This window comes from Mangifera indica, chromosome 1, assembly GCF_011075055.1.
Source record: "Mangifera indica cultivar Alphonso chromosome 1, CATAS_Mindica_2.1, whole genome shotgun sequence".
Classification (NCBI taxonomy): domain Eukaryota; kingdom Viridiplantae; phylum Streptophyta; class Magnoliopsida; order Sapindales; family Anacardiaceae; genus Mangifera; species Mangifera indica.
In genome coordinates, this window is record NC_058137.1 from 27,800,074 (window position 1) to 27,823,262 (window position 23,189).

Sequence of the window (23,189 nt, forward strand, 5' to 3'; positions counted from 1 at the left end):
CACCTTTACCCGGGTCAACGTTAAGTAAAAAATTATCTTGGTGATTATATCTAAATCGAAACGAAAATCCTTATTATTAATTTTTAATAGCATTTTAGGTGAGGCCTGTTTTTGCGCACAAAAATACAAGTTTGATAACTTAAAGGGAAAAATGGAAAAGTCGAATCTCCTCAGTCGGAAAATACATATTTGTAAGTGTTGTTAAATTACAGGAATTTCTTTGTTAGGCTTTTGGACTTGAATCTTTTTTTTCCTCGTCGAATTCTGAGGACTTGGAGTTGGAGATAATACTTGGAACGAAAAAGTTTGCAATGAAGTACATGAAGAGCATCACAGCACTGCAATTTTTGCATTAAGAGAGTGAGAATGAGGAAAAATAATTGAACGTTAAAGAGGAGAAATTGTAGGAAAAAAATGAAAAAGACGAACCTGGTTTTGAGAATCACCGATATGTCTCCGGACATGGGTGGATTAGTGGCGGCGAGAACCACTGAATAATGCGAATCAGAGATGGCGGAGGCGGCCCTTAACGAAGTGAATGTTGGAGTAAGTCTTGTGGGTTTTATACTCCTGAAGAGGCGAAGCAGTTCATCATTGTTGGTGTGCTTGGGATTGAGGTGTGAAGTTATAGAAGGAAGAAGAGAAGGGTGGTGGCAATGGACTCTGGTCGTGGAGATAGGGAGAGTCATGGCTCAACTTGGGCCGATGAGCGACGGAGCAAGGTGGTTGTGAATTGAGTGAGAGTTGAAGTGGATAACGTTGGATGAGAGTTGGATATTTCTTCTCCTTCGTAAAGTGTAGACAAATTGATTAGTCACCACCCCAAATATTTTGCCTGAAATGATGACTTTCTCTGTTTCCCACCCGTTTTTTGTAACTATGACCATTGCCACCCTTATAATTTTCGATCTTCCCACATAATTTAAAAAATCCAAACTTCATAAAATATATAAATATTATAATACCTCATCATTTATACTTCTAAAATATAAATAAATTATATTTTCTTTATTAACTTAAATATTTATAATTAAAACTTTATCGTTAATTAAAAAATTCTTAATTATTAAAATAATAATTGATGATAAATTTTATAATGATATTAAAATCGTATCAAAAAAATATAACTTGATCATAATTACATCATTTCAATGCAATCTAGATTGAATCACATCATTTTTGGCGTAGTTTTAATCTTTATTAATGGCATTTACGTACCATTTTAATCTTAAAATTTATTCTTTAGAGTTTAATAAAATATAAACAAATGATGAAAATATATCTATTAAAGTTTTGAAAATAAAATGTCATTCAGTTTCGGGTAAAGATTAAAAGTGATTATGAGTATTTTTGTTTTTTAATATATCTATTTTAAAAATTAATGAATTTCACTAATAGAATCTAACCAAAACTAGGACTTGATTCAAGCTAAGTAGAACTTGAACATGTATTGACTCAATTTTAAATCAAATTTATTATAGTAATTATAAATTGAATTTGAGTTAAATTTGAATTAGTCAAAAATATTGATTGAATAAATAGTATTATCGATAGAAAAAATAATTTTATTAATAAAATAAATAATATTATCACAAAAAGATTAAACCAATCGATCTAATTGAAATTTTAATCTAAATTTAGTATAATATCAGTTCGAACTAAGATAGTTTGATTGAGTTCATGTCCAAGGGAAATTGAGAAAGTGAATATGTGGTGTTTTTCAAATTGGTGTAGGAAAATGCTGTTGACTTGGAAAGTATTTTTTTAATGTAATTAATGTGTCTTAAAATTTATAATTAGGCTTAAAAGTTATATGTACAAACAAAGCAGTGATATGACACGTATTTTTAATGTAATTAATGTGTCTAATCATGAAATTAAAGTAGTTTATTGACCCTTCTTTTCACCAAATCACATTATTGGCTTGTCATTAATTGTTTAATCATGATTGGTTCCATCCCATTTAAGGGGCAATGAAACTCAACATTGACTTGAAAACTGGCTTGATTTCTTATTAGGGCATAAATTTGTCTTCCTTCGGTCTACTGATTTCATGAGGTTTTGGACTTTATAATACTAGGGATAAAAGCAGAGGTAGATTTGAGCTGAATTTCGGTTCTAAATAAAGATTTATTTATGTTTAATTTAAATTTAAAATAATTAATTTAAACTTATTTAAATTTAAAATTTATTTGATTTAAACTGTGCTCGGATCTCATCTTCCTTCCACCAGCTTTTATTTTTTTTTTTCCCTTTCCTAAAGGTGGTTAATTTTGGAAACCCACGATAAACTTGAAGGTACTCATAAGTCAAATTTGGCATGCTTCAAGTTTTTACATTTAATAATATTAATTGGCCAATAAAGGTCAAACTAATTCAGGATGCCTTTGTCCCTCTATCCTCCACCTCTATTTATTTCTACACCAATATCCCTTTATATTGCCTCCCGATGGTAGTTTAACTCATAAATAAATAAATATAGAGATATAATTGTGTTTTATATGTAAAAAAAAATATAAGTTTAAATATTTTTAATTTATTTGATTTAGTGGTATCAATTATTTTTTCTGGGCAAGCAAACTGAAATCAATAACTCCCACCAAAATGTCCTTCTTTTTTTTTTTTTCCATGTATTATAGACTTCTGTACTAATTCCAGTGTTCTCCATGTGCCTTGATTTAATACGCTGTCGGCTTGATGTTCCATTTGTATGGCTAGTCAATCCTTGTCCACCAGATGCCTGCAATGGTAGATGACCAGTAGACTTTCCAGTATGCTGGACAATTAGCTACGGCCAGCCACCGTCAATCTTATGTTTGAACTTTACGTACGTTATATATGAGCTTTGTTGCAGTATAGCATTGGATTATAACATTAGTGTAAATTTTACAAACTTGTACACAAGATTGAGTACAATATAACACTAACCCAATAATTAGGATGCTTCACTTCAATACAAACATATCATGAGATGCTAAGTGTATATACTTAAGACAGGAACTAATACATATTCTCAGTGTATATAGTTTTATTGTGAAACTTTAACTAGTAGTGTCCGGTTTTGTTATAAGATCTTCGAATTTGTATTGGTATATGTCCCATTGTACTGGTATGTTTATCTGTATATATACCATTAGCATTTTCCTCAAAAAAGCAGCTTTTGAAATATCCTTTAGAACTAGCTAGTATCATGAACATATATAACTTTTTTATTCTCAAAGTAAATTTAGAGAGAAAAGGTGGAGATGGGCGGGCATGAATGGAGACTGTAAATGCCGTATAGATGCAACCAGTAATTCATCAATTGATCCATAAATGGTCCATGAAATTTGGATAAACAAAAGCGAACTAGCCCTAAAAAGTTGCAGTAGCAGCTGATAACCATGCAAACATTGAAAAAACTCCATGCAAATCCAGATCAAAAGTCTCCTAATGATCATAAATGACCCTGAAATCAAGTTCCCGATTGGTCAGAATCGATCCCGGTGGGACACCTTTAGGGTATTCTTTTTCAAAAGTTACAGTTGTGCGCATTAAGTATTACAGCAGTGTTTATGGATGAGCCGATGAACAAAATTTAAGACGTCAACCGTACTCCCTCTTAATATATCTCTATATAAATTGCCTTCAAGCTTCCACTTCTCATCCAAGAGTCGTCTTTTTAAAGTGTGTTTATAGAAAAGATGGCTTCTTGTTCTTCCAGGGTTCTTGTTTTCTTGATTCTGGGTGTTCTTGTTTGCAACATTGATGGGAGGAGGCTTGTGGGTGAAAAGGGTGGTTTGGAGGAGGAGAAGAACTTCATTCACCATCCTCGGCTTGGCGGTGGTGGTGGACTTGGTGGAGGTGGTGGCGGCGGGCTTGGTGGTGGAGGTGGGTTAGGTGGGGGTGCTGGAGGTGGAGCTGGGTTTGGAGGGGGTGCTGGTGCTGGGGGTGGATTAGGTGGAGGAGGGGGGCTTGGCGGAGGTGGCGGTGGAGGTTTTGGTGGAGGCGGTGGAGGAGGAGTAGGCGGCGGGTCTGGTTTTGGAGGTGGAGCTGGATTTGGTGGGGGAGCTGGAGGAGGAGGTGGAGGAGGCTTTGGAGGCGGTGGTGGCGGTGGACTTGGAGGTGGCTCTGGGGGTGGTTTTGGAGCTGGAGGTGGTGCTGGTGGCGGCTTTGGTGGTGGACTTCCTTAAGGCACCACTCTTGTAGCAATTTTTAGTCGTTATTATGAAATATGTACTATCAAAGTTGTCATATAATTATCTTCTGGTAATGAAGAAATTAAATAAGCTCTTTGCAGCATAAATGAGCTTAATCTGTAGTTTAATTATCGTAACAAATCAAATTGTATGATAATTACAGTAATTTCATGTGATTTCTATGGATTAATTTGGATTAAAGACTTTTGTGAGACATTGACGTTTCAGTACAATTTGTGAGGTCCAAAAGTTGGTGATCGAATAATGCATGCACTAGTACATTTATAGGGAGAAGCACTATTTCCCACCCAACTTTTGGTGCGTTTTCAAAATGCCACCCACGCCAGATGAAAATCCAGTTTTTCCACCCATGACCAAACTGCCGTCTATTTTTTCAGTTAGGAACAGGGGCAAAATCATCATTTACTATTTAAAACATTAAAACATTAAAATTTTACTGTTTCCCTCTTCAGGTTTTAAAAAGTAATAACTAACCCATCCTCAAAGTTTGAAAAGTTTAATTTCACCCCCTAGGGTTTGCTTCCTTCTCTGGCCACCACCCACGGCCGCTGCAATCGATCGATGGGAGATCTTCTACTAAAAAGGACGATGAAGGACGCCCAGATCTGGACGACCCTTCGTCGCTTAGATCTGGACGACGAAGCGTCGTCCAGATCTGGAAGAACAGACGAAGGACAATGCTTCATCGTCCTTCGTCGTAGCGTTTGGACGACGCGACGAGCGACGAAGGACGATGAAGAGTCGTCCTTCGTCGTCTGGGTGGAGTGACGAAGAGAGACCTCTTCGTCGCACGGTGGTGCGACGAAGAGATCTCTGTCTTTTCGTCGCATTGTGCAACGAAGAGATCTCCGTCTCTTCGTCGCACCGTGCACCAGGAGAAGGAGATCTTCGTCTCTTCCTTCTTCGGCCACCACCGCCGTCGCACCAGGAGGAGGAGGCAGGTGACTACGCCGGAGACGACATCGGGAGATGAAGTTGAAGAATGGGGATGAAACTGCTAGTTTTGAAAGTTATGGGGGGTGGCTGTTTTTTTGAAAAATTTGGAAACCCTAGGTTTGGGAGTGAAAATGTTAGTTTTCAAAGTTTAAAAACTTTAGGTAAGGTGAAATGTTAGTTTCTAAAACCTAAGGGGGGTGAAGGAAAACCCTCACATCAATTTTGGGATGAATTTTACAAAGGGGTATTTTTGTCATTTCATCTAACAAGGGTAAAATGGACATTTTACCCTTATGCAAACAGAAACCATCCACATTAACGGCTCATGGATGGGAAAACTGGATTTTCATCTGGTGTGTGTGGTATTTTGAGAACGCATCAAAAGTTGGGTGGAAAATAGTCCTTCTCCCACATTTATAAATATATAGCGCTCCGCATTCTTCCTAATATTAGGCAGAGTTGATAATTTTTAACATTTTGGGTAATTTGACATAAATGATACAAAAAATATTAGGTTAAAATTCATAAATTTTATATAAAATTTATTTCGGATCAATCTGACATAATTCGAATGTTTAAATTAGCTAGTATTAGGGTTTACACTAGCTAAGTAACTTGAATCGATTCGAATGTTTTAGAAAAAATATTACTTTAACAAAATTTATTAAAGATGAATTATACAAATGTTGAAAGATAATATAAATAATAATTGAAATATTTATATTGTTGTGTTATTGTTTATTTTTATTTAAATATTTTATTTTATTATTAATTAGCAAGAATTTGATTTGATTAGTCAAATTATAAACATGTTTTAAAATTCTTACTCATATTATAATTATATATTGTATTTTTATAATAAGAATTTGAAATCTCTACAGATTATATATAGTTATATTTTTGTATAATTATAATTACTTATATTATTTTTTATTTTTATTTAATTATTAAATAGTAAGAATTTAATTTAGTTAGTCAGATTATAGACGTGTTTTAAAAGTTTTAATGTGTAAATTTTTAAATAATTTGTTAATAAGATAAAATGTTATATTATGTGTTTTATTAATTGTATATTAAGGTAATTTGATGAAGAAATTAAAATGATAAAAACACTTTAGATAATGAAAATAATAGATAATTTTAAGTTAATTTGAGTCAGATCGGATCAATTCAAATATTAAAGAGTTGGGTTAGAATTAAAAAATTTCAATACGATTTTAATTTGGGTCAGATTAGAGTTAAAGATTTTGTACACGAAATTTGAATTGACACAATACGAACATTATCCAATGATATGAACTATCAAATTTAATATTAGAATCGACTCAAATAATTTGGGTTTGAATTCAAATTCAGATAAAATAAGTTAAATTTGAACTAAAGATAAAACTCGTTTCATGAATATGTCAAATTTGAATTAATTTAAACATTTGAGTTAACACTAACTTGGTTCTAATCTAAAAATAAATTGATTTCCCTTCTTCCGACATTCAATATTTTGTGGTAGTCTTAGTGTGCTTTGGCAATGGTGTAGGGAGCTGTCGGTGGGAGAGCTGGAGCTGGCTATGGTGGTAGTGGTGGAGGACAAGGTGGGGGTTTTGGTTAATTTTGGAGGAAAATCTGCATTTGGTGGTTGTGGTAGGGCAGAGGTGGCCTAGGTGGTTGACATGGAGCGGTGGTGGAGTTGGCATTGGTGGTGGTTTGGAGGAGGAGTTGGTTTTGACGGTGAACTTGAAAGGGAGTCATTTCTCTAAATACCAAATTTTTCTTTTCTTATGATTTTTTTTTTACTTTATCCAAAGATATTATCCATCAATTGAGTGACCCAAGTTTATATCAAATTAGCCATTTTAGATTAGGCCCGTTTGTAATTATTCCCATGAGCCCAATTCATAAGCCCAATTTATTCCATTTTTATTTAATTATTCTACAAATTAATATTATATGATATATTACGATATAAATTTGTATGAATTAGTTACTATTATTTTTTTTTTGAAATTTAAGGAAACCACGCGCCGCTTCTTCTGACAGTTTATTTTTGTCCAATGAAATCTCGCCACCTCACGAGTTCACAACAATGCCTGCACGAGATTAAAGTAAATTTTCTGAACCAATTACAATAAATAAAAAATCAGACTACCCTAAATATATATTCCATCGACTTTGCCGTGGCTGGCTCCAAGACCTCCTCAATAAACAACAACAATAACTCGCTCTTTAAATCGTTCAGGTCGATTTCTCTCAACCTCATTTCATTTATTTATGTAGATTTTATATATTTTTATGTGTTTTATGCATTTCTGTTTGGTTACCGCGAAAGTGAAAGAGAAAACAAAGATAAATGAAATCGTTTCTTTTTTGTTGGAAGAAGCTACTATATTGTCTTGTTTCAGCTCAGATTTGAATTTTGGAGTTTTTTGTTGTGTTTTTTTCCTGCACTTTCTCCGATATCAAACAGAACGCACGCAAACAAGCACGTTTGTAGTTACACGCGCACGCTTGTTGTAGTTAATACTGATTGTGAAATATAGGTGAAAATTGGATATCATCAAATCTCTGTTTTTTTTTTTTTTTTTTTTTTAAATTGTGTATATAATATTGTTGCATTTTCTCGGGAACCAAACAAGGTGTATTAAATCACTAAAGTTTTTATACGATGTATATACGTTTACATAAGATCAAAGTAAAACCTGCTGTTGAAGCTTCTTAAGTTGTGCTATTAATTACTTTTTTGTAGAATTTAGTTTTTGGTATCAACCTATTTTGCAAAATGCATTTGTTGTATGATGGATGTATTGGATGTTTGTGATATTTAATTTATGTAGTCAAATTTTACATGTACTGAGTATAGCTTCAAAATTGTGACGCAAAAGAAATGTGGCATGTGCTATGAGTGTTTTGAGAATATGTATCCCTGGGATTGATTTTGTGAATAGGAAGAGGCTATACACGGTTATAAGTGATGCAAATTAGGGAATGTTTTCTTGGTGTGTCTTTTGAGATAATTTATAATTTTCAATTTGTTTGTGTATAACTTATAAGAGCTTTTGTCTTTGTGAAGGCAGAGATATAAACCACAATGCTGGGGATTATACGGAGAAGAGTCGCCAGTGGAGGCTCATATACTTCGGTTAGAACTGTTTTTTTCATGTTGTTTTGATTGAACTTGCGGCTTTGGGTTTTCTGTTGTGGACTATTCTGTTCTAAAATGGTTTTTTTCTCTTCTTTAAAATCATTCCAGATTTTAAGGAAGTCAATGCAGACAGTTCAGCCGTCAGTGTCTGCTTCTAGAGTTTCAGGGAGGGAGGTGTGTATTTCTTTCTATAATTTCATTTTTCACTGTCTTGTCATCTGTTCCTATCTTAGTCAAGTAGGCGTATCTGATTAAGTTTATGAAAATTCTATTTTGGTGTAAGCAATGGAGGAATACTGAATATGATATTACTGCAAGGTTATATTGGAGAATTATGACCCAAATCTGAGTATTTCATAATTTTATTAATCTTGGTTACAAGATTTACATTGAAACACATGAACAGATACTTATCCATCCGAGAGGACTTGGGCATGTCAGGAAATTTAGTCATGTTATTTTACCAGGTAATCTTATGAGTCCTTGTTGTACTCTCCACATCAGTAGCTGATCCATAGTCTTATCATGTGAATAATCTTTAGAATAATTAAAAAGAGTTTTTGGTGGTTGCAGGATGCTCTGTTGGTTGTCAACCAAAGAGGTTAGTAAAAATGTTTTATTGTATACTTATTAAGTGTTATTTTAAGATTACATATGAGAGTGATAATGTTGTGAGCTTAGGACAGCACAATATAAGCATGTATCTTCTTTACTTTTCATTGGATTAGATGTTAAAGGCCTATTCTCAAACTTGACTAATATATAAAATTTTTGGTCTTAACACTTAACCTTTGGGCCTAGTAGGGTTGTTTTATATGATGATCACAAGGAGTCAGTGATAAATTGGTTAAAAAATTAGCTTAGTTTTTTTCCTTTTAAAACAGTTATATAATTCTATGTCCCTTTTCCTTTTTCTTTGTGAGTTCATAAGAAGTGAACTCGATCCCTGATAGGTTTGAGATTTTGAGGGCGCCAATATTATGCCTACTCATGTTATCCATACTTGCATTATGAACCAAGAGCCTGATTGTATTTTTTCAATTTTGAATAACCTTCTTTGTTTCAATTATTATTAGAGTTTTATTTTTATTTATTCTTTGGCCCAATAAATGTGTAGTGTGGTGTAATTTATTGATAAGCAAATGGGAATTAATTATTGAGAGGCTAAGACGATACAAATTTTAATGGAAATGTTTCTGCTTTTTCTTTTTAATTTGGGTTTTTGCTTAGCTTATTTCCTCATGATATTTCTTATGGGCAGGGATTCCATTTCCAGCACCCAGCAGGCAATTAACATGCAAATGTGGAGCAGGCTATTTTCTTCAGAAAGCGGTATGACATTGATTGGCTTGTTTAAAGTGACATTGTTTTTCAAAATTGTAGTCTTTATGGTGCTGTTTACTTTAGTAACAATGAGGAAGGATTGTTTCTAAAGGGCTGTGCACTCTTATTATATCAAAGTTACTTGAATCTCAAAATTTTCCTGCTGTTTCCTTTCTTTGATTGTTGAAGGGGATTTGGTTGATGCTGTTGTCCCTTTTATGGGTGAATCCATAACTGATGGAACTTTGGCGAAATTCTTGAAAAGTAGGTTTTTTAGTATTCATTTTCCTGTACAAGTTTTTATTCCTTGTCATCCATCATTGCAACTGTTTGATTGTATATGCTTCTGGTTTTTGAAAATAGATCCTGGAGACACTGTAGAAGTTGATGAGCCTATTGCTCAAATTGAAACAGATAAGGTACTCTGTACCCTTTCACCTCCTTCCCGTGCCATGCCCCCTGTTTTCCCTTTTAGCAGTGAATTAGAAAACTGGGATATTTCTTAATACTTGTGATGTTAATCTCCTGCCAGGTAACAATTGATGTTGCAAGTCCAGAAGCAGGTGTGATTAAAGAGGTAATGCTAAAATGTCTATCCTTATTACTTTTCTAGCTTTTTGCACAATGGTTACTTTTTCCCCATCTCTGCTGTGATTAGATTTATTGATGTTGATACTAGCTTCTGTATATTAATTTCGTGCAGCTTGTAGCCAAGGAAGGAGAAACTGTGGAACCAGGTTTCAAAATTGCTATCATTTCAAAGTCTGGTGAAGGTGTAGCTCATGTAGCTCCCTCGGAGAAAATACCAGAGAAGGCTGCTTCTAAGTCATCTCCTGCTGAAAAGATGGAAGAGAAGCCAAAACCTAAAGTTGAAACAGCACCTGTCTTGGAGAAGCAGCTTAAAGTGCCCTCTCCCCCACCTCCTAAGCGCTCTGCAACTGAGCCCCAGCTTCCCCCTAAGGACAGGGAAAGACGGGTGAGTTTCGTCATGATTCTCTACTTAGATAAAAAAATGTTTGTGGACATCTATTTTTATTATTTTCTCAGACATTATTTAAGAAAACATCTTATTGAAGAAACCGTGATGATCTTGCTTGTCACTTCAGATTGTTCATGATTGCAGGTTCCTATGACAAGGCTACGAAAAAGGGTTGCTACAAGATTGAAGGACTCTCAAAATACATTTGCAATGTTGACAACATTCAATGAAGTTGATATGTAAGTTCAATCCGACTGTATTGACTGCTACCTGTGCCACTTTTTCATATTTATGGTACTTAGATATTATGATTTTCCTTTTTCTCATTTTGTATATCTGGTGTGCATATGTTCTTGCCAACAATTGTAGAAGACTGTCTTAATTTTTATATTCATGCGACCATATTACCCTTGTTTTTCTAATCCACCACCACCTTGTAATTATATATATCACTTACCTTGTGCTTCTACTGCTATATAAACTCATCTCTGTCTCTTGCAAATTCTGGATGATTTCTTTTATTATGCTTTTAATCTTTCTTCCAAATTAAAACAGGGAGCAACTCTCCATATGTCCATGTGTTCCCTGTGTTTTAAGCTCTGCTGTCTTTCACAGGGCATGACATTTTGATAGGAGTGTTTCTGCTGCTTTGCTGAACATAGTCCTTATTAAATTGAAACTGTATTTCTCCAAAAGCAAGTGTCTATATTATATTTCTTTCCATAAATCAGACATTGTATTACATATATTTCAATTACTCTCAAGTTTGGTTTTGTGGTTTGCAGATTACATGTTGCTATAAATGAATTCAAATTTTGAGTTGTACTCATTGATTTATGGATTATTCTCTATATGCTAACTTTTTATACAAACTCTCTCATACAAGGTGATGTGTTTTAAAATGATTGGATAACTTTAAATTAAAAATAAATTAAATAATTATAGGAGATTGCATGACAAGCATGTAGGGCTGCCATATCTGTTCGTAGGGAATAGTTTGTTTAAATTGTTTGTATATGTGGCATTACTCTTAATTGAAGTGCTCAGAAAACTTCTTGTGGGCCGGTCGGTAGGACTGTACTTAACTGCTCCTTTCTTTGATGCCTGATCTGTAAAATAGCTTGTCTGTGCTTCTTGCGGTTTTTCTAAGATTATTCTTTAATTTTATATTTGCTTATTGTAGGACTAATTTGATGAAACTCCGCTCTGATTACAAGGATGCTTTTGTTGAAAAGCATGGAGTCAAATTGGGACTTATGTCGGGATTTGTGAAAGTATGTATTACAACTGCTTAATTGCTTACGTAGAATATGGATGAACATATTTCTTGTGAGGTAACATTTTATTTTTTCCTTAAATTATTTCAGGCTGCTGTTAGTGGGCTCCAGAATCAGCCAATTATAAATGCAGTTATTGATGGGGATGATATCATTTACAGGGATTACATTGATATCAGTATAGCTGTTGGAACTCCTAAGGTTTGTTAGTGTTTCTTTAATTTAGTCACTTGTTTGCAACATCTATTACAATATAGAGCAGTGAAACCAGGCACATTACATATTCCCCTTAAATTTCCAAGCCCAAATACATCTTTAGCTTCAAAGTCCTAGTGAAAATATTTGAATTAAATGTTATATCAGATGGATTTGTCAATGGTTAGGGTGACAACCTTGGAAGCCTTGTCTTTCTGGTTCGTAAAGGAATATGTGATTTTAGTAGTATTTTATGTGTATGCGTATACATGTGCTGTGCTTCACTTATGTCTGTATTTTCTTGTGATCATGGTGAAGTTGCAGGATCCCTATATCTTAACTTCTTACTTTAATTATTTTCTCATCAGGGCCTTGTGGTTCCAGTTATCCGCAATGCTGATAAGATGAATTTTGCCGAGATTGAGAAAGAGATCAACACCCTTTCAAAGAAAGCAAATGATGGATCGATATCCATCGATGAAATGGCTGGAGGTTCATTCACAATATCTAATGGGGGTGTTTATGGAAGCCTTTTGAGTACACCCATCATCAATCCTCCTCAGGTATGGCTGCTTTGATGTTTTAATGAAACGTCATGAAACTTCATTGCGTTGATACTTCAATCTGCTTGGCTAGGTTGCCAACACATAAACCTAAAATCTTCTTTGTTTTTCCTTGTTTCATTTGCCTTTTGGCTGATCCACATATATCATGGGTGTAGGATTTTATTTATTCATGCTTGTGTCTAACTTGATTAATATTTTGACAGTCGGCTATCCTTGGTATGCACTCAATTGTGTCTCGCCCTATGGTTGTTGGTGGCAATGTAGTCCCTAGGCCAATGATGTACATTGCTCTAACATATGACCATCGGTTAATTGATGGAAGAGAGGCTGTTTTCTTCTTGCGTCGCATCAAAGACGTCGTTGAGGACCCACGCAGACTGCTTCTCGATATATAGAAACCAAGCTGCTGTTCCATTTCACGCCCCACATTTCTGGTAAACCCAGGATCAAATGCTCTTTATTTAAAAAAAAAATAACTTGAGTTTGAAGTTTTGTAGGGTTTATTTGTCAATTTACGCCCTTTTCATGAGTGCTTGAAATGCGGCTTTGCCAAGTTGAATTGGAAATGAGAAAAAAATATTTTTTGTTTTCATGAACTATTTTTTATTGGTTTTTCCTGTCGGTCTGTCACATACGCTTTCGCGTTCCAAGATTTCTCGCTTCTGCATGTCTGTTGAAACAGAGAATATATTACCCTAAATAAACTACAATTTTTGTTTGTGATTTTGATGTTCATTTTTTTGATATTCATTTATTACAATCCGAGAATATTTTACCCTAAAATAGAGGCAGGTGGATTTGGATCAAGTTAACTAGTACTAGAATTTATTTTTGACATAAACAAGTCGAGTTAAAGTTGGAGTTTAATTTTAAAGCTTGGTTTTAATTCGAAAGTTTGTTGGTGTTGTCGCATTAGAAATTTTTTTCTTTTATAATTCTTTTTTTTATCATTTTTCTGACAATTTTTCTTCTCATAATTTTATTTTAATCCTTTGAATTTTTGTTTATCATTTAATTTGATGAATTGATTTTTTTTAAGATGCACAGTTGGCTTTAATCCACCCGATTGCAGCGAACCCACGCAACCGTTCAAAAGTCCAGAAAATGGACCTGTGATCACGGTTTCAACAGTCTTGCGGCTTACTACGCGTTAAATGTATTCATTGGACGAACTTGCTCCCATTTTTAATCAACTATTGCAGCCAATCGTCACAACCTCATACTGAATTCTACGTCCAAGTAAAACTACCGCTCTCAAATTGCTGACCAACACACCTTCTCTTTCACATTCACCCAACCAAAATTTCCTCCATAAATCTTCTAACCTCTAACTAGGGCTGGATTCGAACCGAGCTGAGCTTAGCTCGGTTCATATATGGGCGGCTCGAGTTCGGTTTGAGCTCGACTCGGTTCAAGTTCGGTTCAGCTCGTTTTTCGTTATCAAAACGATATCGTTTTTAATATATATTAATCAAAACGATATCGTTTTGTATAAAAAATTTAAAAAAAAAACTACCGAGCTAGCTCAAGCTCGATTGAGCCGAGCTGAGCCTGACTCGTTTCGGGCTCGACCGAGCCGAGCTCGAGTTGGCTCGACTCGAGTCCAGCCCTACCTCTAACCCAACAACATCTTTTGATATTTTCCTCAAACTTGCAATCACAATTGTTAAAACGATGAGTCAATGATTTGAAAATATTTTATTTGTTGTAAAAAAACACTCCACAAAACTTTATATACAAATTTGAATTCTCAATGTTCAACTCCAATACGGTTTCATTGTTAATAGAAAATAGTTAAAAGCTTGTGCTAACTGTTATAAACAGCCCGATCGATGTTATCCGTTTTGGGCTTTAGGCTCTCACGGTTTTAAAACGCGTCGTTCAGGTTAAGAGCTTCAGACCTCTGCTTATATACAAGCTCAGTAGACAAAACATGAGCGATGTAGGATTTCAAGTTACAACACACCCCCCATCGCTATCGTGCTGATAACGTGTTATAAACAGTCCGACCGATATTGTCCGCTTTGGGCTTCAGACCCTCACGACTTTAAAACGCGTCGTTTAGGTTAAGGGCTTCAGGCCCCTGCTTATATATAAGCTCAGTAGACAGAACGGGAGCGATGTGGGACTTCAGGTCACAACACACCCCCCATCACTATCGTGCTGATAACGTGTTATAAATAACCCGATCGATATTATTCGCTTTGGGCTTCAGACCCTCATGGCTTTATTACGCATCGTTCAGGTTAAGGGCTTCAGGGCCCTACTAATATACAAGTTCAGTAGACAGAATGGGAGCGATGTGGGACTTTAAGTCACAACACCCCCCCCCCCTCCAATCGCTATCATGCTAATAACGTGTTATAAATGTTATAAACAGTCCAACAGATATTGTCCGCTTTGAGCTTCAGGCCCTCACGGCTTTAAAACGCGTCTATTGAGTTAAGAGTTTCTGGCCCCTGCTTATATACAAGCTTAGTAGACAGAACGAAAGCGATGTGGGACTTCAGGTAACAACACACTCCCCCCCCCCCCCCCCCCTTGCTATCGTGCTGATAACGTGTTATAAACAACCCGACCGATATTGTCCGCTTTGGGCTTCAGGCTCTCACGGCTTTATTACGCGTCGTTCAGGTTAAGGGTTTCAGACCCCTACTTATATACAAGCTCAGTAGACAGAACGGGAGTGATGTGGGACTTCAGGTCACAACACACCCCCCCCCCCCCCCCCCCCCAATCGCTATCGTATTATAAACAATCCAACAGATATTGTTCGCTTTGGGCTTCAGGCCCTCACGACTTTAAAACGCGTCTATTGAGTTAAGAGTTTCAAGCCCCTGCTTATATACAAGCTCAGTAGACAGAATGAGAGCGATGTGGGACTTCAGATCACAACACACCCCTCCCCCCCCCAATCGCTATCGTGCTGATAACGTGTTATAAATATAATATACAAATATAAAATGATAAATAGATTAAAGAAGTGAGAAGAAAGGAGAGGAAGAGAGCAACAACAATTGAAAGAAATTATATTTTCGGATAAAGAGAAGGAAAATGCATATATATTACATGAAGAGAGGAGGGGGGTATTTACAGGAAATTTGCCACCCCTCCAGTCAGCAAAGATGACTTTCTTCTAAGCCAAGTTTCCAAGGCCATTAATGCATTCACATTATAAAATGGCCAAAGTCAAAACATGTGGTGGAAAAATCCATCAAGTATAATATGTTATAAACAGTTTGACCGATATTGTTCGTTTTGGGCTTCAGACCCTCATGTCTTTAAAACGTGTCGTTCAGGTTAAGAGCTTCAGACCCCTGCTTATATACAAGCTCAGTAGACAGAACGGGAGTTATGTGAGACTTCAGGTCACAACACACCCCCCTATCGCTATCGTGCTGATAACGTGTTATAAACAACCCGACTGATATTGTTCGCTTTGGGCTTCAGGCCCTCACGACTTTTTCTTTCACTAGATTTTGTCCCACTGGGTTTTCCTAGTAAGGTTTTTAATGAGACAGTTTAAGCACATCCAACACCAACTTACAAGACATTTAATAATTATGTTTCTTGCTTTGGTTTTTATCCCACTGGATTTTTCCTTAGCAAGGTTAATATAATTATCTGTAAGTGGCGGAAATTCAAAAGGGAGTATTATACTTAGTGAATTTTTCCACCACATATTTTGACTTTGACCATTTTATAATGTGAATGCATTAATGGTCTTGGAAACTTGACTTAGAAGAAAGTTATCTTTGCTGATTGGAGGGGCGGCAAATTTCCTATAAATACCCCTTTCCTCTCTTCATGTAATATATGCATTTTCCTTCTCTTCATCTGAAAATATAATTTCCTTCAATTGCTGTTGCTCTCTTCCTCTCCTTTCTTCTCACTTCTTCTTCAATCTATTTATCATTTTATATTTGTATATTATATTTATAACACTAACAACTACATCTAGTATACTCTTTTTACTTGGCGAATTCGTTTCCTGCCCAATGTTTGGGTAAACCACATTTCTCACCCTTTGAATTAAAAAACTACAAGCCCAAAACTGAACCCTGTTACCGAAAAAGTCTCTGCACAATATTAAATAAGTAAATTATCATATTAACTCAATATATATCATTTATAAAATTACCATGTTACTCTTAAAGGGGTTGTTGAAACCTAAACGAAAGCAAATCAGAAAGGTGTAATCTTGTCAAATTACACCACCCTAGGTGTGATATTGCTAGATTAGACCAAACTGTATCTTTTTGATATGATTCCAACTGTTGATATGATCTGATTGTCGGTATCACACCTAAAGTATATTTCCTAGATTACACCTTAATTGGTGCAATTTTGACTAGATTACACATTTCCGAGTGAGTGAGAGAGAATTGACATGAAAAGATGCAATTTCAATTACCAAAGTCACCAAAATCACACAGAGCAAGTGATTTGAAAAAATTACTCCTTACAACAGAATCACACCTAGAAAGATGCAATTCTAATCATATCTCACCTCATCTCCCAATGCGATCTAGCACTGACTCTTTTTTAAGTTAATTTTTAAAAAAAATTTAGGACCCACATTCAGGAATAACATGAATACAATACGTAACAGTTTGTATAGATAAACTATTAAAAATAGAGTTAATAGGTGCAATTTTATCTTAATTTTGAATGGTTATTAAAGAAAACAGAGATGGGTTCTCGCAGGCAAAACATGCAACATTATTTGTCTTTTGCTTTTTTCAATAGTCCGTGACCTGTTGAACATATAGTAACATAATTTTTTACCTAGGTTCTTACCGTCTGATGATTCATATAGTTGATAATGTCAACCTTTAATTCAGAACAACGAAATTACAACTAAGAATACAAGCAGCACATGCCTGGTGAAAATGGTGGAATCTCTGCACTCTTCCAACTTTGATGAGATAAATCTATGTTGATTGATTGAATCAGATCCTGACTTCTATGCCTTGGTTGAACAAGTGTTCTTTTACAGACTGAATCGGCACCTGCAACTCACAAGACGGTTTTGGACAGCATATTAGATCACAAAGATGCCCAAGGATTGTCACAGAAGTAATTCATTCTGTACAAGGAAAAATGGTTACAAGGACTAAAATAATTAACAGTCGTGTCTTGTTATTACCTCCTTCCGATGGAAAATGCCGGCAGCAAGGGCGGCTGATGCATTTGTTTTCATGAACACATCAGAGAAGTGTTCGACAGCACCTGCACCACTGCTTGCGATGACGGGAATGCTCACAGCGTCTGAGATCAACTTTATCAAATCTATATCGAATCCTTTGCCTTGACCTGAAAAAGTAAGTTACGTCCACAGAAACAAACAAGCATGCTTCAAATTAAGATTTGATGCTAAAAAGGAAAACATATAATTGTAAGTTATTGAAGGACCGGAGAGTTCTTTATACCATCACAGTCAATGCAATTCAATAGTATCTCTCCGGCTCCCAGCTCCTCAACTGCTTTTGCAAGCTCATAAGCTCCAATTGGTCGACCTTCTCGCCCACCGCTAACCTTAAGAGAAATCATAGGGAGTCATTTAAGATGCTCAATAATATAACCCGTCGTATTCAAAACTACACGCAATCTCCTAGCAAACTAAGGAGTTGGTGATTATGATAATATGTCTTGTCTTGGTCATCTGACTCTAATTCACGTATGAGCAGTATAAATGCAAAAATAAAGGAAGGAAAGAAGACTTACTGTACATTGATACCATGCATATTCTTCTCCGTTTGGACCTAACACCACCATTAGAAGAATGGTCACTAACAATGCAGGTAGACGTTGAAAAAGCTTCAATCCAAACCAAAATTAGACAGTCTCACTACATTCGGAGGCAGGAAGAGTAAGTTATTCTTACTTCAAACTGCCAAATAAATCTAACATGCAACTAAACATACTTAAAATTGCCCAATAGTCATTTGAAAAACAATTTGAACAATCAAAGGATAATCAATCTTACAAAAAAGTAGTCAGAAAAGATCCATGGTGAATCTAGGATTCCTCATAGCAATGGCTGATAGTCCAAGGGACACACCCAACCTAACAACTGTTCTTGGTGGACTTAGAACATCACTTCAACATTGGTACAAGACAGTTTATAGTATTTTTATTTCATTTCAACATAAACAATGAATTAATTAAATTCAGAGGAATTAACAAACAGGGTTTTATGGATACCATAACATCGCACCTGATTGGCTAATCTAAGCTAAATGATAAAAAGGAAAAGAAGATGAGGAAAAAAGAAAAAGATAACTGCTTTGTCACCTGGGTTTGTCACTCTTATAGCCTTGAACTCCACATCATCAGGACTATTAAGGTACACTCTACGAGGATCAATACTAACAACCACTGCCTGTAAAATAAGCATTCAATCAACTAATACAGTGTCAAATCTCCATGCCTTTCTAACGATTAACTTCTCTAACCTAAGTGTAAATTCCAACTAACCACCCAGTTTCATACAAGCTAAACATTACCTGGTTCCCATAAACTCTAGATATTTGTTCTAAGCTGCTCTTTCCAGTCTTCACCTGAAAAAAACATGTAAACCTATTAATAGGGGCACATATGTTGACACGATCAGATCAGCTCCAGAACTATCATGGAAATAGATGATCAAAAGTATCGCATACCCCAGTTTTTAAATATTCTTCGGCAACATAAACTGCATCACTTCCAATAGAAATCTTGTCGGCCCCAGATCTGAAATACTCTGAGGCTACTTCCAAACTAGAATAGTACCTGAAAAAGGAACCTCAAGATAATCATGTCCATGCACTTAACGAGAGAATGTCACATGAAGACCAATTAGAAACCACAGAATTACAACACTTCTTGGAGATATCACTTAGAGGACCTGAAGACAATGATACATAAAAATATAAAACAACAGTTTAGACCATAACACCCCACAGTATACCTGCCATTGGCATCAGTAAAATCTCTTATCCCACCTCCAACAGTTAATGGTACAAATACATTCTCTGAAGTTAATCTTAATACCTACAAGACACAACAAGTAGGTGAAAAGAATCTACAGAACAAAAGATATTATAATTGTGCTAAATTAATGATCCACGAGGCAAAATTTGTTAAAAATTCACTTCACATACCTGCAACATTGGCAAATCACCTAATGGGAAATCACGGAAACCAGTAATATTCAAAAAACTAATCTGAAAATCAACCCAATAAACAAAACTGTGAGATCAACATCAAAATTAGATGTACCTCTTTTGAATAAATCTAACTATTAACATTTGTCCTATGCTACGATAGCCTACCTCATCAGCTCCATCTTTATAATACTGTCCAGCGAGCTCTACAGGCTTGCCAAGGTTTCTCACCTGCAATAAATTATGACACTCTCAATCACAACCAAATATACATATGATAAATCAAAGGTTCATTGATGTCAAATTATCATAAATTATAGGCAACCATTTTGGCCCAAATATTTGATGCTGATATCCATACAAATCATATGAACAACATTTTAGAATTCTATGAAGTACCTCATTCTCTTTTGTGTGCTCTCTTACATCATACTGGTCTCCTTTGGTGACAACAAGATCTCCTTTATCGTTTGCTCTCACATCAAGACAAGCAATAACCTATCAGAATTAACATTACAATTTAGTGCCCACGTAATCAAACATGCATATTACAATGAGTGGGAAATAATCGATAAAGCCATTTTATCTATTTATCAGCCAAAACTGATATACACTTCCTAACTTACAATTTCAAAAAAGAACAGAAAGAACTAGTAAGAAATCACAGGATCAACAATTATTACCCTCTTTGCAAGCTGTGAGGCCTTCCCTTCAGTTGGCTTCTGTCTTCAAAAGAACCATTTAATCATTAGATGGATGATAGCAAGGGAAAAATGAGAGTCAAGTACAAAGGCTACCTTTAGCATAGTTGACTTTGGATACAAGAACCTTCTCAATACGGAAAGACCAACATCTGAAATAAGCATTTCATATTAATGATATCAAGAAGAATGCCCACCAGATAATAAACATTTTTAGAGCACTTCTTGCTCCAGATAACTAATAATTATCTGATGATTATTTTAGTTTTCAAATATATTGACATCACAAATCTAAGCATTTTCCTTTCAAATTTCTCTTCATAACAATATTTTGTTTCAACAAGTTTTAAATTGATCAATGAGAAAAGAGAACTCAGTAGTAGATATCTTAAAGAGAAATTTCCTTACCCAGAAAAAAAAAAAATGGATAAATAAACTCTTAAAAAGAAAAGTACATCTTACCTCCACTCTTCTCTGGATGGAATTGAACTGCATGCACATTTCCCCTTCTAATAGATGCTATAAAATTGTCACCATAGTTGCATGTAGATGAAACCCACTCTTTGTTGTCATCTGACTACCAGAACAAATAAATAAATAATAAAGGGATCACCAACCTCCATACCAAATTAAGAAAACATGATTGATGTGCTCAAGAGCCATTAGCAAGGGAATATATTAAAGGATAGCAAGAAGAGAGGAAGCAAGGCAAGCATACTGGCACGGCACGATAAGAGTGGACAAAATAAACATGGCGGTTTCCAACATCATCCAAAATTTTGGAGTCTTTTGTGATTTGCAAAGCATTCCAACCAATATGTGGTACTCTGAAGCCATTAGATGAATCGAAACGTCCAACCATTCCTGGTATCAAGCCGAGACCTTCAACTGCAACATAAGCAGAAAAACAAAATTAATTTTCTAACATTTCCTTTATAACATGCTAACATAGAAAGTACCATTTTGCTTCACTAGAAAACAAGGTTCAGATAAGCATCTATATTATCCAAGCCTTTGACAACCAGGACTGAATGCTTGTCAACAAGACAAGAAAAAACTTCTCTGAAATTTCAAAAACTAACCAGGTCCATTCTCCTCGCTAGACTCAAAAAGGAGCTGAAGTCCAAGACAGATGCCTAAAAATGGGCGATCCTTCTCAATATAAGTACATAATGCTTCTGCCATTCTGCACCATTAAACGAGAGAAAACTTCCACATTGACACATCAAACATGTAACTAAATAGTTAAATCGCATAGCAGAAAATCGTAAACACAACAAAACTGAAACCAAATGTAACAAAAGAAATAATCAGAAGTCATGCGAAAAATGTTACCCTGTCTTGTTGAGTACATCCATGGCTGCAGCAAAAGCACCAACACCAGGAAATATAAGCCGGTTTGCATTTAGAATATCTTCAGGAGTTTGCACCTTCATGGAGGGAAAAAATTATATAAATGGAGACGGTTAAAAAAATCAAATTTTGGACATACTGGATAGATTTTTTGATTGTATATTTTTTTTTTCAAAATAATATTAACAGGGTACAAGCTTACACACATCTTTAATGTCAAAACCTAAAAAACGAATCGCATTTCTCACACTACGAACATTTCCAGCGCCGTAATCAAGCAAAGTCACAACTGTATAAAATGATATCAAATGAAAAAAAAAATTATCACTCTCTCAAAATTATATTTAAAAAAAAGTAAAATATAATTAAGAATCTGAGCAGAGAACGAGAGAGCACCGGAGTCTGAAGAAGAGGAGAAGGCGCGAAACGAGAGGGTTGAGGATGATTTGAACTTGACTCGACTGTATTTGTTTCTATAGAAAGCATTGTTGCGAGATAAAAGAAGAGAGGGAGAAGAAGAGAAGGGGGAGAATGATCGAGCGTTGCTGCACAGTTGTGAAGCTGAAACTGAAGCAAAAGGTGGTGGTGGTGATGGCGGCGCCGCCATTTGCGGCAGCTCTTTGTGTTGTGATGGGGAGTGCTTGTAGTTTGTGGTATCTCCGACTTGATGTTAAATTGTTAATGTGTTATTACACTAGCATATTGTTTTAACTGACTAAACGCAGGCGTTTCATAATTCTCCTGATAATTTTACCATTTCGACTGTATTTGGAAATTATTCACTAATGAAAAAAAATCATCCAAAAAAAATAATTACCGGAGAAAGAGAAAAAAATTATCAATTAAACAACCTTTGATACCACGATATTAATATCAATTTCAAATTGAATTCTGATAGCTCGACTCAAACCCATTAAGAGTGTAACTCAAGTTAAATTGCTCGACTTTATTAGTGTTAAATTGAGTTTGATTTGACTAATTTTAAATTGGGTTTGAATTTAAAAATGATTAACTTTGTGAAATAGTAAAATTATAGTTAAATTCAAATAAAATCTTAATTTTAACTAATAATACACTGATCAAATTTAAAATAATAGTTTAAAAATTAAAAAGAGGTAATAATTTTTTTGAGGTGAGTTTTAGAGTCACTCATTCCTCACTGTGTTTTGAATAAATGATATATTATATCGATTTAATAGATTAATTTGATATGAGTAATATTATATATATTTATTATTATAAATATATAAATAAATATATTTATATATAATATCAAAATATTAAATATTAATTTATTTTTAATTTAAAATTATTCCAAGTATACCTTTCAAATAAATATATACAAAGTAGTTACTGATTGGTTAATTGTTTTATTG

General features: G+C 35.0%; 4 protein-coding genes across 5 annotated transcripts; 2 read left to right on the forward strand and 2 right to left on the reverse strand.

The window, feature by feature from the left end:
• Positions 1-108: 108 nt before the first annotated feature.
• On the reverse strand, positions 109-812 carry LOC123193680. The gene is made up of 2 exons (XM_044606747.1): positions 430-812; positions 109-338 (listed from the first exon to the last, which is right to left on the reverse strand). The coding sequence occupies exons 1-2, from the start codon at positions 687-689 to the stop codon at positions 224-226; spliced, it is 375 nt and encodes a 124-aa protein (XP_044462682.1). The 5' UTR covers positions 690-812; the 3' UTR covers positions 109-223.
• Positions 813-3,586: 2,774 nt separating this feature from the next.
• LOC123217167 (glycine-rich protein 23-like) lies at positions 3,587-4,392 on the forward strand. Its single transcript, XM_044637978.1, has one exon. It carries the CDS (start codon positions 3,684-3,686, stop codon positions 4,170-4,172), a length of 489 nt encoding a protein of 162 aa, XP_044493913.1. The 5' UTR covers positions 3,587-3,683; the 3' UTR covers positions 4,173-4,392.
• Positions 4,393-7,257: 2,865 nt separating this feature from the next.
• LOC123193352 (dihydrolipoyllysine-residue succinyltransferase component of 2-oxoglutarate dehydrogenase complex 2, mitochondrial-like) lies at positions 7,258-13,334 on the forward strand. 2 transcript variants are annotated; one of them, XM_044606279.1, is made up of 15 exons: positions 7,258-7,368; positions 8,200-8,268; positions 8,380-8,445; positions 8,678-8,738; positions 8,845-8,872; positions 9,533-9,603; positions 9,784-9,858; positions 9,958-10,013; positions 10,127-10,171; positions 10,298-10,570; positions 10,718-10,812; positions 11,757-11,847; positions 11,941-12,051; positions 12,414-12,608; positions 12,815-13,334. In XM_044606279.1, exons 2-15 carry the CDS (start codon positions 8,218-8,220, stop codon positions 13,004-13,006), a joined length of 1,410 nt encoding a protein of 469 aa, XP_044462214.1. In that variant the 5' UTR covers positions 7,258-7,368; positions 8,200-8,217; the 3' UTR covers positions 13,007-13,334. The 2 variants fall into 2 exon arrangements, with proteins under 2 accessions (XP_044462214.1, XP_044462223.1); XM_044606288.1 differs by having other exon boundaries at positions 8,204-8,268.
• Positions 13,335-17,256: 3,922 nt separating this feature from the next.
• Positions 17,257-22,496, reverse strand: LOC123193965 (imidazole glycerol phosphate synthase hisHF, chloroplastic-like). The gene is made up of 19 exons (XM_044607061.1): positions 22,210-22,496; positions 22,020-22,102; positions 21,796-21,890; positions 21,543-21,646; positions 21,179-21,348; positions 20,923-21,037; positions 20,557-20,612; positions 20,443-20,481; positions 20,159-20,257; positions 19,928-19,990; positions 19,757-19,819; positions 19,564-19,646; positions 19,277-19,385; positions 19,121-19,174; positions 18,909-18,996; positions 18,339-18,376; positions 18,044-18,149; positions 17,761-17,927; positions 17,257-17,623 (listed from the first exon to the last, which is right to left on the reverse strand). The coding sequence occupies exons 1-19, from the start codon at positions 22,418-22,420 to the stop codon at positions 17,564-17,566; spliced, it is 1,803 nt and encodes a 600-aa protein (XP_044462996.1). The 5' UTR covers positions 22,421-22,496; the 3' UTR covers positions 17,257-17,563.
• Positions 22,497-23,189: the final 693 nt, after the last annotated feature.